Genomic DNA, 14,757 nt, shown 5'->3' with positions numbered 1-14,757 from the left:
CGATTCCGGTTGTTCATCTTCGATTGCAGAAATGTTCATCAAAAACCTAAATCGTTCGGTGGTGGATCAACTAGGTACTCGTGACAAGCTGACAAATCTTTTCTCTAATTCTCCATCTTCACCTTCATCGTCTGCAATGGCACAAAATTGTCAGGCTATCTGTCTCTATTCCAGATTTACATTTTGAATTTGAAAATGTATCTTAAGAAATTGTTATACTTCATCTGCAATCGGTTTTGCTACTGAATGCTAACTAGGTTTGACATCTAAAACATCAAAATTCAGCTCTTTCTTTGGGACAGATGTTGCAGTTTACATGTTTTGTGCTTTTCTAGGGTAAAAAGTGAAGTATATTTTCATAAACACTTCCATGTTTACTGGGAAATTGAATGGTTAGAAGATTTGAAATTTATGTTAGAAAGTAAAAACTAGTTTTGTTGATTGTGTAGATGTGGTAGGATCAGCAATAGGCTTGACGATATTTTCAGCCATGCTAGCTTCGTGGGCCCTCACCTTCACCATCGGAGGTGAACGTCTTTTTGGGCATACATGGGATGAGCTGGTAATGTATAATGTTGCTGACAGATATGGTTTGACAGGTTGGATTTAGTGATTGGAATTGGAATTGTAAAGTCTGGAATGGAATTGGAAAAACACTAGACTCATCGTCTTCCATTGATTCTCCTAAACCGCATACTGTACCTTGTTTTTTATTTATATCATATCCTCACACTACATAAATATGTGTATTGTTTGCTTTCCGATTTTGGTACTAGAAAGTTGTAATCGTATCGACTTTTTTTTATTTAATTGATTTTATAGCATAGGAGATGGATGATCTTCCTATTCGTTTTTAAAGTTCTATGAACCTGGTGTTAGGTTTATAAAGTAGATCGATGTGATTTAGAAATCGGTGAGTTTATTCAGATGTTGTTAGCTAATGATATTATTTCAGAAAGTGAATGTAATTAAGAGCATAGTTTCGATTTGAGACCTTGAATTTCACTTTATATAGACAAGAAGAACAAATTGTCATTTTGAGGTTTTGTGTTTCACAAGATTAAGGGGAGATCTGTGATGAAGTGTACTTTGATACACCTTTAGATTTCAAGGATAATTTAGATCAATGAACTTTTCTCAACATCTGCTTATCATGTATATGAGTCACGTGTACAAGTCAATCAGGAAATTGTAGGAGCAATGTTGCCTCAACTCAGTGAGTTTTTGCATATGATTTTCATTTGTTCATGCTTTACAAAAACATTGTACTGATTATTCAACTATTTAAATCAAGGGATAATCACAAAAATGAACAAAATACAAAAACAAAATATATTCTTGATCTTATTTTTTCAACTTATTATTATTTTTTTAAAAAAAAGAAATAACCTTATCTTGAATGTGATGTTTTCAAATGTTTCAGGTGACTTGTTGAACTTGTTAAACGTGTCACTAGATGAAAAAATCTTGCCAACTACATATGGCCAATTGAAGTCTCCTATAGGAAAGCATCGTTTAAAGGTTATTTTTTTAAAAATATTTTGCCTTTATCTGTTTTTTTTAAATAGGCATAATAACAAATTTATATCAATAAGTAATAAACATCTACTTGCAAATTGTGGAGTTCATTGCAGTTTTATTGAAAACTGGAAACAAAGTTACAGAAAAGGAATTAGTCATCTCTAGAACCATAAAAAGAGTTCTTGATCTTTTATTCGAGTAAGCCACAATTATGTCACTAAAATGTCAAAACTAACCATTTTCTAAATATAATTAATTAAACTCTATATGTGGTGCATATTTTAATTGTTAAATTTTCCTCTTTAGTTACAAATAAAGTTGTGCATGGTTTTGGACATGGAAATTTCAGCTCTAGGAAAGATTTAGCATTCCATATTATTGAAGACTCAAGACAACATCAAAGATTTAGCATACTGGCTATCAACAACTTCAACTCTTTTGTTCCTACTGCAAAGTACAATCAAAACAAGTGGTTCACCTTATATGTCTCCACATCGTAGTCACGCTTCACCTACCACATTGTTTGGTAGAATGACACAAGTAAGCTCTTTTTAACAATGTACTTTCATAATTTGCTTATTATAGCATCTTACTTTCATTTTTTCCTATTATAGTATTTTACTTTTAAAAAAGTGAAAGTACAATGCTATACTTTGGTAGATTATTCAAAGTATGATAATGCCTAAATAAGAAAAGAACTGAAAGTGCAATGTTGTAATAAAAATAAATGAAAGTAGGATTCCCATGTAAATCACAATTATATGTGCTTACATGTAAATCACACGTAATTCACATGTAAATCAGAAGTGAATAACATATGAGTTACATGTGATTCATATGTAATTTACATATTAATTACATATGAATCACATGTAATTCACAAGTAAATCACAAGTGATTCACATGTAAATTACATGTGATTCACATGTAATTCACATGTAAATCACAAGTGAATCACATATGAATTACATGTGATTCATATATAATTTAAATATGAATTACATGTGATTCACATGTAAATCACATGTAATTCACATAATCACAAGTGAATTACATATGAACTATGTATATATGTACACATTCATATGTTAATCACATGAAAATCACATGTAATTCACATATTAATCACATTTTATTCACATGTAAATCACATGTGATTCACATTTGAATCACATGTGATTCACATATGAATCGCATATGATTCACATGTGATTCATATGTGTATCGCATGTGATTTACATATGATGTCATATGTAAATGTGATTCATATGTGAATCGCATGTGATTCATATGTGAATCGCATATGATTCATATGTTAATCACATGAAAATCACATATGTATTTTTGTAAGTGTTTTTTGCATCAATCATTTTTTTTATTTTCTTGTAGATTTGGAAGAAATTTTGGTGAATATTGAATAGGTGAAAAATGATAAATTGAATAAAATAAGGAAATATCAACACGAATACATGAAAACACTTTGAAATTTGAAGCATTTTAGATTTTTTATATTTTATTTTGTATTGAATAAAATACTTGTAGTATTAGGTTTATAGATTAATTAATAAAAATGAGAGTTTTTATGATTTACTTACGAATATTATAGTATAAGAAATATGTATATATGTATTTGAAAATATATGCATATATGTACCTAAAACTTTAATTTTTATTGTTAAAAAAACAAGAGTATTTTTTTAAATATTCTAGTTCTTTTTTTTTTAATTTATTGATTTTTAAAAATTTACTTTTAAAAAAAATATTTTTTTTGAAAAAATTACAGTTTTTTATTAAATGCAGTTTTTAAAAAAAATTGTAGTTTTTGTTTTAAAAAAATGCAGCTATCTTTAAAAAACTTGCTGTTTTTTTTTTAAGTTTTTTATTTAAAAATACAGTTTTTTTAAAAAATTGTAGTTTTTTTTATTAAAATTGATGTTTTTTTGAAAAAAATGCATTTTTTTTAAAATGTAGTTTTTTGAAAAAATTGCAGTTTTTTAAATAAAATATTTTTTTTTCAATTTTTTTTTTCAAAAATTCATGTTTCTATATAAAATTAAAAATCTGCACTTTTTTTTAAAAAAAATTGAAAAAACCTATTTTTAAAAAATTCCGAAAATTTGATTTATTATGTAACTTTTTAAACATTTAATATGATCAACAACACAAAAAATTAAACATTAAATGAGATCGGTAAGATGACGATCATGTCCTTAATGAATTAATTTTGATCCAACGCTCCACTTTTAGTTGTCGGGTTCTCGGGAAACTATGAGTTCTCAACCGATCTCATCCCTATATATATATATATATATATATATATATATATATATATATATATATATATATATAGGTTTAGGTTCTATGAAAAACCCTAAAAAAACCCTAAAAATCATAAAAATGCATAAAAAAATACTTAGAGATCACAAGACTTTTTTTTGAATTTTTTTATGAAAAAATCGCCGCTTTTAATACAAAATCGCTAAATTTTTTTTTGAAAAAAAACTTTTTTTTTATTAAAAAAAAAATTGATTTTTTTTTTCAGCGATTTTATTAAAAAAGTTGCATTTTTTCATAAAAAAATTCAAAAAAAAGTTTTGTGATCTATAAGTATTTTTTTTATGTATTTTTATGATTTTTAGAGTTTTTTTGTTTTCCAAACAACCCTTATATATATATATATATATATATATATATATATATATATATATATATATATATATATATATATTAATTTTATTATTTAAAATAAAAATGAGACGGAAGAAGGTTGAGTTTTGATTGTATTGGGTAGATAGGAGACAATTTAATAATTTTAGTTCTCTTTATAAATATTAGTTAGATATTTAGAAAAAAAAATTGAAGGTCGACTTGTGTTCCGTGTGGGACGATGTGATTGGAACTTGGATGGTGTTTTCGAGGCTTTTTATTTTTCTTAAATGTTTTGGTCAACGTCATTCGTCAATGCAGAGGTCTGAATGTCTCAAAAGAAAATCATTTACATATTCAACAAAAATATATTTCCTGCTGTTCTGTTCTTGCTTATCTGCGCGTCAACACTCCAATTATCTTTTCAATATTTAATATCTTATACGTCTCTTATTCAAGAACTCAACCACCTTAAAATTCCACTTGAAGCCATCAAATTAGCCACAGAAAACTTTTCCGACAGTAATGTCATTGGTCAGGGTGCATTTGGGAGGGTGTACTCCCAGTCGTCCCCGCCTCTTCCACCACCGTCGCTGTAAAAAGGTTAGATGTGAAGTGCGGGCAGGGACAAAAAGAGTTCTTGACGGAGATCGTGATGCTCTCAAGTTACAAACATGAGAATCTCGTCTCTCTTGTTGGATTCTGTGTTGAAGGTGATGAAAAGATCATTGTGTATGAGCATGAGATTCATGGAAGCCTCGATAATCATTTGACCACTGATCTTACATGGGCGCAAAGGATTCATATATGTCTTGGTGCTGCTCGAGGACTAAATTACCTGCATAATGATGTAGGAAAGGGGCACAGGGTGCTACACCGTGACATAAAGAGCTCAAATTAATGTTTTGTTGGATGAGAGTTGGAATGCAAAGATTTCTGATTTCGGGTTGTCTAAAATAGGCCCCACAAACCAGGAGTTTACTTTTCTTGTCACCAATGCTGCTGGGACATTAGGGTATGTTGATCCATTATATGTATCAACCGGGGTACTTACAAAAGAATCTGATGTGTATTCTTTTGGTTGAAGATATGTTCTAAGAAAACAATGTGAAATTACAATGTTATAATTTTGTAGAATTTTGAAGTACGATGATGTAATGAATGGCCATTGAGGCATTGTTCAGGATAATTGTAAGTTAATCCTCTTGGAAAATTAGGTTAAAGATTTGTCGTAAGAAATTTTAAAAGTACAATGTTGTAATTTTTTAGATTTCATTGCACAATGCCTCAATTATAAAAAGATTAGAAGTACAGTTTGTAAGAGAAAGAAATAAAATTATGATGCTATGATACACATATGAAACTAGGTTGCCATTTTTTTTGCATTTTGGATTCTTTCGCTCTAACTTGCTACTCTTTTAGCTTGTTTAGGCATGATTATGTTTAAACTTATACTATCATCTCCCCCTATCTTATGATTAATAGCCATGAGAAGTTCTTTTGGCATTAAGTTGCAATCATTTCATTTATAGTTTTATGCAGAAAATATTTATTTATTTCTTTTTCTTGCAGGGTCAGCAACGGTTTTCACAAGCAGAAAGAGACCATAGAGAAAAGAATAACTTGATGCATCGTACTTCCAAAGTATTTTTTTCTATAATGAAAAATCTCTTTTTGTTCTCTAATAGGGTGAATAGTGATAGATCTAATGATGGGGGTAATTCATACTTAGAAGGTAACAAACACAATTATGAAAGCATTAAATGCAAGATATTTAAAATAGCAATGTTCTTTCATATATTTGTGTATTACAACATCCTAAATTCATTCTTTCCAATACAACATTGTGATTTCAAAGTTTTCATATTAAGGTATTGTACTTAGGAAAATTTACCAAATTTATGGCATTGTACCTTTATGTTCTTTTTTTTCTTATTCTAGTAGTGAGAATTGCTTTGAAGTTGGATGACATTACTATAGTTGGATGTATTTTTTAAACCACATTGCCATAATAGGAAGAATTGAAAATATGATGCTATAATAAACATATCAATGAAAGTGCATTGCTATTTCTTGCATTAAAACCTTGATGAAATTACTATATGTATGTTTTTCAATAGAAGATAGCCTGGGAATAAAAGAGTTCCAAATAATTGGGGATGCTAAACCTGGAGGTAAACTTCTAGTGTGTGGATTTCCATTGCATGGGACCTCACAATGCATGTTTCAGGTATATAAGTTTCAAGAATTTGCATATAAAATATAACATTAACCATGAAGAGATTGATATTTTTATATATTTATAATGTATTTGCATGTATTTCAGTGGGTTCATTACCATCGAGATGTTACTTTGGAGTACATTGAGGGTAAGTATATAAAAATAATTTTATTTGACTAAATGCAAAAAATAGTAAAGGAAAAATAGGAGAGATGGACCCTTATATGTATTATTCATATTTATGACACTAAGTGTGTGTTTTCCTAAAGGCTAAATGCATGAAATAGCAACATATTTGCATTTATTTTGCCATTTGTGTATTTTAGAATCGTACATTCATATTATTCTATTACATTATTGTACTTCGAAGAATCTATGCAAGTGTAGCATTGTACTTCAATTATTTTCTTATTAAGATATTATACTTTAAAAAATATTCTCAATTATAGCAATGAATCTTTTTTGCTATTGCATTTAACCCTTTTTTAAAAGTGTACGAAATTTCTAATGCACACCCATTGACGCATGATTGGTAATTCATTGCTCAATTCTCATGTATTATAGTATCTTACTTTTCCATTACAACATTGTACATAGAAAAGTTTACCCAATTGTAGCTTTGAAAATCGCGTTGTATATGTATGACATTGTTATAATTCGTTATAAATTTTAAAGTACAATGTTTCAAATTTTAATAGAAAGAAATGAAAGTAGGATGCTATCATACGAAACAATGAAATTACATTTCTGTTTCTTGCATTTAATCCTTTTTCTTAAAGGGTAAAAAGGTAATTCATTCCAAATTCTCAGGAGCCACAAGTCCAGAGTATGTAGTTACAGCTGATGATGTTGATAAACTTATTGCTGTTGAATGCATACCAATGGATGATCATGGTCGTCAGGTAAAAAAAATATTCAAATCCATAATTTTTAAATTCAAAATCTATACCAACTTTTAAAATTTTAGCTAGATATTTAATATGATATAAAATAGTTAAAGAATAATAAATTATTTTCAATGGCACAAAACTAAATGAAAAAGTAACCATCTATTAAGTTGATATAATCATCAAGTTTTCTTTTTAATTAGATATTTTAATCAACATACAGCGTTATATATGTGATATGGTAATTTAAGTTGTTAATTCTTTATATTTTAATACAATCGTACTTTTTTATTTTGGAGTTTTGGGTTGAGCTTGAGCCCCAATACATTTTTGCTGATTCTGTTTTAATTTTTATAAATAAGAATACAATACATATTATTAAAAAACTATATTTTCAATATGATAATCTAAAATTGTGGGAAAAAAAACCTTTAGAAGGCTGTAACCATTTGAATACACTATGGATGCAACTTATTTTAAGAAACTTTGTTGTTGTCAGGGGGAAATAGTCCGACGTTTTGCCAATGAGCAAAACAAGATAATCTGTGGTAAGTTAACCTTGTTAACAAGGTTAAATTGGTAATCTTCATGAATAATTTATTAAAAAGGGAGTTTTTAATCTTTTGAAATATGATAATTCACAGATCCAGAAATGCAAGAAGAAATAGACAAATATATGGCAGCTGGTCAAGCATCATTTAGTATTTTGCTTCTGGTAAGTTAATTTTCTTTTTTCTTATTGACATTAACCCCTAACTTTTTACAAATTTGCCCTCATTTTAGTTTTGGACTTAAGTCAAGAAATAACGTGCTTTTATTTATATGTGTTATCATAATATCTAAATTCCTGCTTTCATTTATCTCCATTACAATATTGTACTTTCACATTTTTTGTTATCAAGGAGTATTATTGTACGTCAAAAATTCGACACAATCACAGCATTCTACTTCCATTTTTTTTATTTCTCATTAGGGGATTATACTTTCTAAAATCTACCCAATTTTAGCATTGAAAAATGTTTTGTATATTTATTGCATTGCTATAATTGGTAATTTTTTCGAACTACAATGTTTTGTTAGGAAGAAATGAAAGTATTTTTTGCATTTAACCCTTAATATTTTTCCTAACCTTGTTTTCTCAAATACTTTTTATAAATCATTTATCCATATACTTTTTGAACCAGAACGTTTGTAAGACAATTCTGAGTTTCTGACTTGCGAAATTGGAATGATATGACCAATTTACCCTTAGAAATTTTTGTTAAGGCTCATAAAACTTGAGGCTGTTTTTTGCAGATGGATTCTTCTGAGAATTGGGAGCAAACAACTTTCACTTTAAGGCGATCAAACTACCAAGTAAAGATCAATCGGACACAAGAAATTTTCATCCAAGGGGAATATACCAATGATGTATCGGTATGTAAAATAAAACATTCATTTTTTTATATAGACGCGAATATGAGTTTGATTTGGCATATAAATTTAGGGATGTATTTTAATATTGACTTCCTAAATATATTTGGTTTCTATTGCAACTTGCAAGCAAATCATCCTTTCTTGGAAAGAAATTGAATAAGCGGTTTTGATGGCATTTAAATTTTTAACTTGTTGAAAAAATACATTTAATAATTGACTTTTTGGATACCTACTTAATTATTAGTCAAATGACTAAAATACCCTTCAACAATGAAAAAACTACGGAATCTTGATTTTTTGTAACTTTTTGGAAAGTTTCTAAAAATAGAGATTGTTGCACTTCTCATGGGAAAGATGGAGTATTAAATTTAAAAACTTGTGATCGAAGCAAATTAAATATTACACATTTTTGTCCCACCCAAAAAGTGGAAAAAAGGGAACCGAGACTCAATCTTAATTTCTTGTTTATACAAAGGACGTAAATGCCCCTGTCATCCATTATCATTGAAAAAATCCTTAAAAAGCTTCTTTATAATTTTGATAAGACAAAACTGCACAAATGGTCCCTGTTGTTAGCTGAAAATTGTCACTTTGGTCCAAAAAGGTTTGGACTAGCACCAGAGGTCCAAACTTTTCATTTTGTTGCGAGTTTGGTCCACTTTTCTATAAACTTTTTCATAATGACTATTTTGCCCTTATTTTTTTCTTTTTCAGCTTTTTTATTATTTAAATACTTTTTTTGATTAAAAGAAAAAAAAGAAAAAAGAAAATTTGCATTTTCTATTTTATTTTTATAATTTTTTTATAACAAAATAAAAAAAATAAAAATGAAAAATCTCTCTCTCTCTCTCTCTCTCTCTCTCTCTCTAAGAGAACGTCACCACCCTTACTCCCTCACCCAAGCTTTACTCTCGTCGGAAATCGTGAACACCACCGGCAGAAAAGATGAACACCACCGCCAGAAAAGATGAACGCCACCAGATCGAAGCTCTGGCAGCGAAACCCTAACCCTAAAAGTTCCAGGCTGTGACACATAGATAGAAGCTAGGGATTGAAGCGACGACAACCTCTGAAAACCCTAGGGTTTCAGGAAATGAGAATGGTGGCAGCCTCTGAAGCTGAAGCTCACCTGAAGGTCGTTTGATGGAGCCAGGAGGGTCGAGAGACGGCGTGAACGGTGCTAGGGCTTGTGTTCTGTTCATCTTGAAACTGCCATCGTCTTCTTTCTTCTTCTGATCCAATCGGTCAGCAACACACGAAGGAGGAATAAGGACTTCAGTCCTCTACCTTTGTCTGATCGAGAAGAGGGACCCTGTAACGACCCAAAAATCATGACTAAAAATTTCGTTTTAAAACATTACTTAAACCACAATTGTCAATTCATAATATAAATCACAACATAAAATCATAGTGTTAATTCAAAACATAATCTTCTTATCAGAGTAAAACATCCCAGGCTGACTAGCTATGGTGTGTGCCATGCGATCATCCCGAGCTCTACTCCCCGCTACTGGAAATACCTGAAACCAAAACTGAAAACTGTAAGCACGAAGCTTAGTGAGCTCCCCCAAACTACCACATACCATACAATAACATATAAAACACATATTGGGCCTTGCCCACTGCATCGGACCGAAGCCCGGACTAATTGGGCCTTGCCCCCTGCATCGGACCGAAATCCGGACTAACTGGGGCCTTGCCCCTGCATCGGACCGAAGTCCGGACTAACTGGGGCCTTGGCCCCTGCATCGGACCGAAGTCCGTACTAACTGGGGCCTTGCCCCCTGCATCGGACCGAAGTCCGGACTAACTGGGGCCTTGCCCCCTGCATCGGACCGAAGTCCGGACTAACTGAACATAGCATAACATAGTCATAACTACTAGCATAAACGCATATACTGCATACTGCATCGGACCGAGGTCCGGACTAACACACACATAAACATGCCTGAATCACAAAGACATCAAGCATATTGTACTACTGCATCGGACCAAATTCCGGAACTACTGCTATCTAAACGGGCCAGCATTGTGGCCGTAGACCCGTTCCTACTGGAAGGAAACTCACATGTACTGCTGAACCCTGCTGATAATCCTCTGGCCGCTAATCGACTATTCTCTGAAGCGCTGCTCTCCTAGCTCACCGAGCTACCAACACCAAATAATAGAACTTAGCCTAAACTGTCCTCCAGAGGTCAACTAAGTCAACTATGGTCAAGGTCCTGGTCAAAGCCAACCTTCCAGTTGACTCGACTCGCCGAGTTGTTCTACCAACTCGCCGAGTCCATGCTCCTCAAATCCCAAACAACCCCGACTCCACTCGTCGAGTCTAGCGAGAACTCGACGAGTTCTCCTTCATCTAACACTTCGGGACTATCTTCAACCGACTCGTCGAGTTGTTCTACAACTCGCCGAGTCCATATTCATCGGCTAAGGAGATTGTCTTGGACTCGCCGAGTTCCTCCTTGAACTCGTCGAGTACCATGATCTTCATGTCCATCACGGACACAGACTGGCTGAGTCCTTCTCTAACCCCACTCACTGATCCGACTCATAAACAGAAGGGTTTGGGTTTTGCGACCCGACTCGCCGAGTCCATGAGTTGACTCGCCGAGTCCTCCTTGAGACAACTATATTATGTCGATTTCAGTTTATTCCAACACTCATAACTCATAGATCTGGACTCCTTATGCTAGCATTGCACGTAAAGTTGCTAACTTTACGTGCATTGCAAGGGGTTATGAGGCTAGAACACCAAATCCAAGCTAATAAGAAGTTCAAGGTCAATACATGGAGCCTTAGCTAGATAAAGCCAACAACTCTGAGCTTCTAGAGCTCAAAAGTGTCAAGATCTAATGTTCAATCCATCCTCCAAGGATTATCACCCGGATTCCACTTGGGAATGGTCCAAATGTAACAAAAGATAAGCTAGAAAAGGGATCTAGATGATTAACAGCCAAGGTATAATCTTTATACCTTCAAATGATCTGGAATGTCACCCAAACTCTGGATCTATACTCCTTTCCTTGCTCCCTTTCTTCTACAATCTTCAAGATGCACACCAAGAGTCTAAATCTTCTCACACAAGCTCAAGAATGAAGTTGGGTGGCTAGGGTTGCGTCTCTGGACAATGGAGTCTATAAATGAAACCCTAGAAATGAGAATGAGATGCTTAAATAGGGTGCCAAGTCCCGAAATTAGGGTTTCTCAACCCAGACCAGACTCGTCGAGTCAGTCTCCCCGACTCGCCGAGTCGGTCACTTAATCCGCGACACGGGTCATGCTTCGACTCGTCGAGTTCCTCCTTGGACTCGACGAGTTGACTCCTTTGACTAAGGGCTTTTCTTTCCTTTCTTGGTCTTTCGAATTCTGGGTGTTACAGACCCGATTGGAAGCAGCAACAGATTGAGGGGGATGTATGTGGGTGGTGATCGTCCGCAGAAAGGGGATGAGGAGGAGGGTCGGGAGTGGGTTTCTCCGGTCCTTGTCTGATCAGGGAAGAAAGAACTTGAACGAAGTAGAAAAGGAACACGAGGGCAACAAAGAAACTTGGTCCTATGGTGGTTCATCTGTGGTGGTTACACAATCACGAGGAGGGGTGCCGACAGAAGGCTATCCCCGGAGCCTTCATTCCCTTTCTGTTGTGATCGGCAACAAAACGTAAAAGAGGATGGAGGTCTTCGATCCTCTGTTGATCCGAGAAGAAGGAAGCATTAACGGAGGCAACAGTTGGTGGCGAGGGAGGTGTTGGTGGTGGCGATGGCAGCCCCTTGGCTCGCCGGTGGAGTTGTTCTTGATGGTCACTGGAAATGCATCCACCTCCGGTGGTGTTTTTACCATAAAAATGAAGAAGAAAAGGAAGAAATAAGAGAGAGAGAGAGAGAGAGAGAGAGAGAGAAGAGAGAGAGAAATTTAATTTAATTTTTAATTTTTTTATTTTTTTTTAAATCTGAAAATCAGGAAAACAATTAACAAAAAAGAGAAAATCATATTAACAAGGGCAAATCCGTCATTTTGAAAAAAATTAGAATAGATTGGACCAAACAAGCAACAAAATGAAAACTTTGGTCCTCTGGTGTTAGTCCAAACTTTTTTGGACCAAAGTGGCAATTTTGAACAAACCACAAGGACCATTTGTGCAGTTTACTCTTTTGATAATGGTCATCTCTTTCTTATAATGATTTTGTAGATAAAGATCCCTTCAGGTCTTCCTACACAATTTGTGTTGACATATTCGGATGGTTCTTCACATCCTTTTAATACTTTCCAGGATGCTCGGTAAAATATTTACCTCTTGTTCTTATTTACTTAGTGAGTTAGTTTTTTACATATTACAAAGAGATAGTATTCTTTGACTTTTCAGCTCAAACAAACTTCTTTTCAGATTCAAAATTGATGTCATTTTTTTTAGTTTCAAGGCAGAATTGATGCCTACACTAATCTTTATGACAACTACTACAAATAAAAAATATGTTGATGCAAGTTTGTGACAGATGCATGTCAAAATTTGAATTTGGAAGTATTGTTACATACATTTTGACCTCAAAAGTCAAACTGTACTACCTTTTCGCTTCAACTTTAATACCTGCGTCTTGCTAAATTCAATGATTTGTTGGGTGATTTGGTTAATGGAACAATCTTTTTGTTGTCAACAAGATATCATTCTATTGTATCTTTTGGGGCTAAATGCAAGAAATAATAACGTACTTACATTTATTTTTATATTATCACATTCTACTTTCATTTCTTTCTATTATAGTGTTATACTTTCAGCTTATATCTTATTAAGTATTGTACTTTTAAAAATCTACCCGAATATAACGTTGTACTTTTTTTCCCTTATTACGGCATTGTACTTTGAGAAATCTATTCGATTATAGCAGTGAAAAGTGCTTTGTATTTAGATGACATAGCTATATTGAGTATATTTTTTCAAAGTACAAAACTATAATAGGAAGAAATGAAAGTAAAATGTTATAATACATTAATCAATAAAAGTACATTGCTATTTCTTGGATTTAACTCTTTCATTTTTCAGAATGCGCGATACATTGGTGCTCACAATGAGAATGTTCCAAAGAAAGGTATCTTTCAAGTCCTTATCATTCTCAAATTTTTGCCCAATTTCGACAATTTCTATATGGTTCTATATTGAGTTTCCAAAAAGGGAAATTTATTTAACACATTTCTCTTCTTCTTTTTTCTGAAATAGGCATTGGATGAAAGAAGGAATGCAAGAACATGAAACTTTTATTCTTCGATATAGACACAAGTATTATATATTCTTTGTAGAAATGAAGTAAAGAACAAGAAGACTATTCTAGAAGGTTTTGCGGTTTAGATTGGAATCAATGAGTGAGAGTTAAAACAAGGGTGTGTTGATTTAAAAGTTAATAATATACTTTCTTTTTGCGTTATTATCGACAAACCGACCAAATATTGAAGATGTTTTACATTATTTGATATTTCTTGTTGAAGTTATGAAAAGAAAATTGTTTCAAAGTATGATGTAATTTTAAATGAGGCTATAGTGAGGGGTGTTAGAATTTCTTACCTTCATCAAACACACCCTAAAAATTAATTTGTTGCAAAATTTCTTACTCCTTCCTTTGAAAGAAACAAATTGCCCCTTGCCCCCATCCTCTCTCTTGGTTGAACTTAAAGAAACCACTACGAGTTTAATTTGGTTTACATACTTTTACCTAGTTGTTACTTTGCATTAGAAAATTTTAAATAATTGTAATAATTATAAAACTTACACCTTAATCTTTTCTCTCAAATCAAAAGTGCAAATGATATCCCAATTACACCAACTTTATCAAATTATAATAGTAATGTACTTAAAAGTTTCTGCCATACTTTATGTACGTTTTATCATTCCGTCAACTCCAAAAATCCTTAACTTACACAATAGACACATAATACCCTATTAACATTATAACATACTTGATGATAAAATGGTATTTACTAAAAATAAGGTTGAAACGGCTAAACTTATGTTGCAACTTTTTTTGTAGTGATAATGATTATTAATTCGTAGATTTTTGGTTTAGATGTTAAAGCCTT

The 14,757-nt window shown here is 32.4% G+C and overlaps 1 protein-coding gene across 1 annotated transcript; it reads left to right on the top strand.

The window, feature by feature from the left end:
• The first annotated feature begins 4,822 nt into the window (after positions 1–4,822).
• On the top strand, positions 4,823–12,973 carry LOC145140048 (uncharacterized). Its single transcript, XM_079073665.1, has 9 exons — positions 4,823–5,035; positions 5,740–5,800; positions 6,288–6,397; positions 6,494–6,536; positions 7,199–7,290; positions 7,775–7,823; positions 7,920–7,990; positions 8,572–8,691; positions 12,881–12,973. Exons 1-9 carry the CDS (start codon positions 4,823–4,825, stop codon positions 12,971–12,973), a joined length of 852 nt encoding a protein of 283 aa, XP_078929791.1.
• Positions 12,974–14,757: the final 1,784 nt, after the last annotated feature.

The sequence above is a fragment of the Lactuca virosa genome, chromosome 9 (genome assembly GCF_052849685.1).
Source record: "Lactuca virosa cultivar CGN04683 chromosome 9, Lactuca_virosa_CGN04683_v6, whole genome shotgun sequence".
NCBI classification, from domain to species: Eukaryota; Viridiplantae; Streptophyta; class Magnoliopsida; order Asterales; family Asteraceae; genus Lactuca; species Lactuca virosa.
The sequence above is the reverse complement of the archived record's forward strand: the minus strand, read 5'-3'. Positions and strand labels throughout refer to the sequence as shown.

Excerpts from the sequence above, each read along its gene's own strand:
- LOC145140048 (XM_079073665.1), top strand. The coding sequence starts at position 4,823 with ATGCTCTCAAGTTACAAACATGAGAATCTCGTCTCTCTTGTTGGATTC. Across the intron at positions 7,824-7,919 it reads GCAAAACAAGATAATCTGTG|ATCCAGAAATGCAAGAAGAA; the intron begins GTAAGTTAACCT and ends GATAATTCACAG. Across the intron at positions 7,991-8,571 it reads CATTTAGTATTTTGCTTCTG|ATGGATTCTTCTGAGAATTG; the intron begins GTAAGTTAATTT and ends TGTTTTTTGCAG.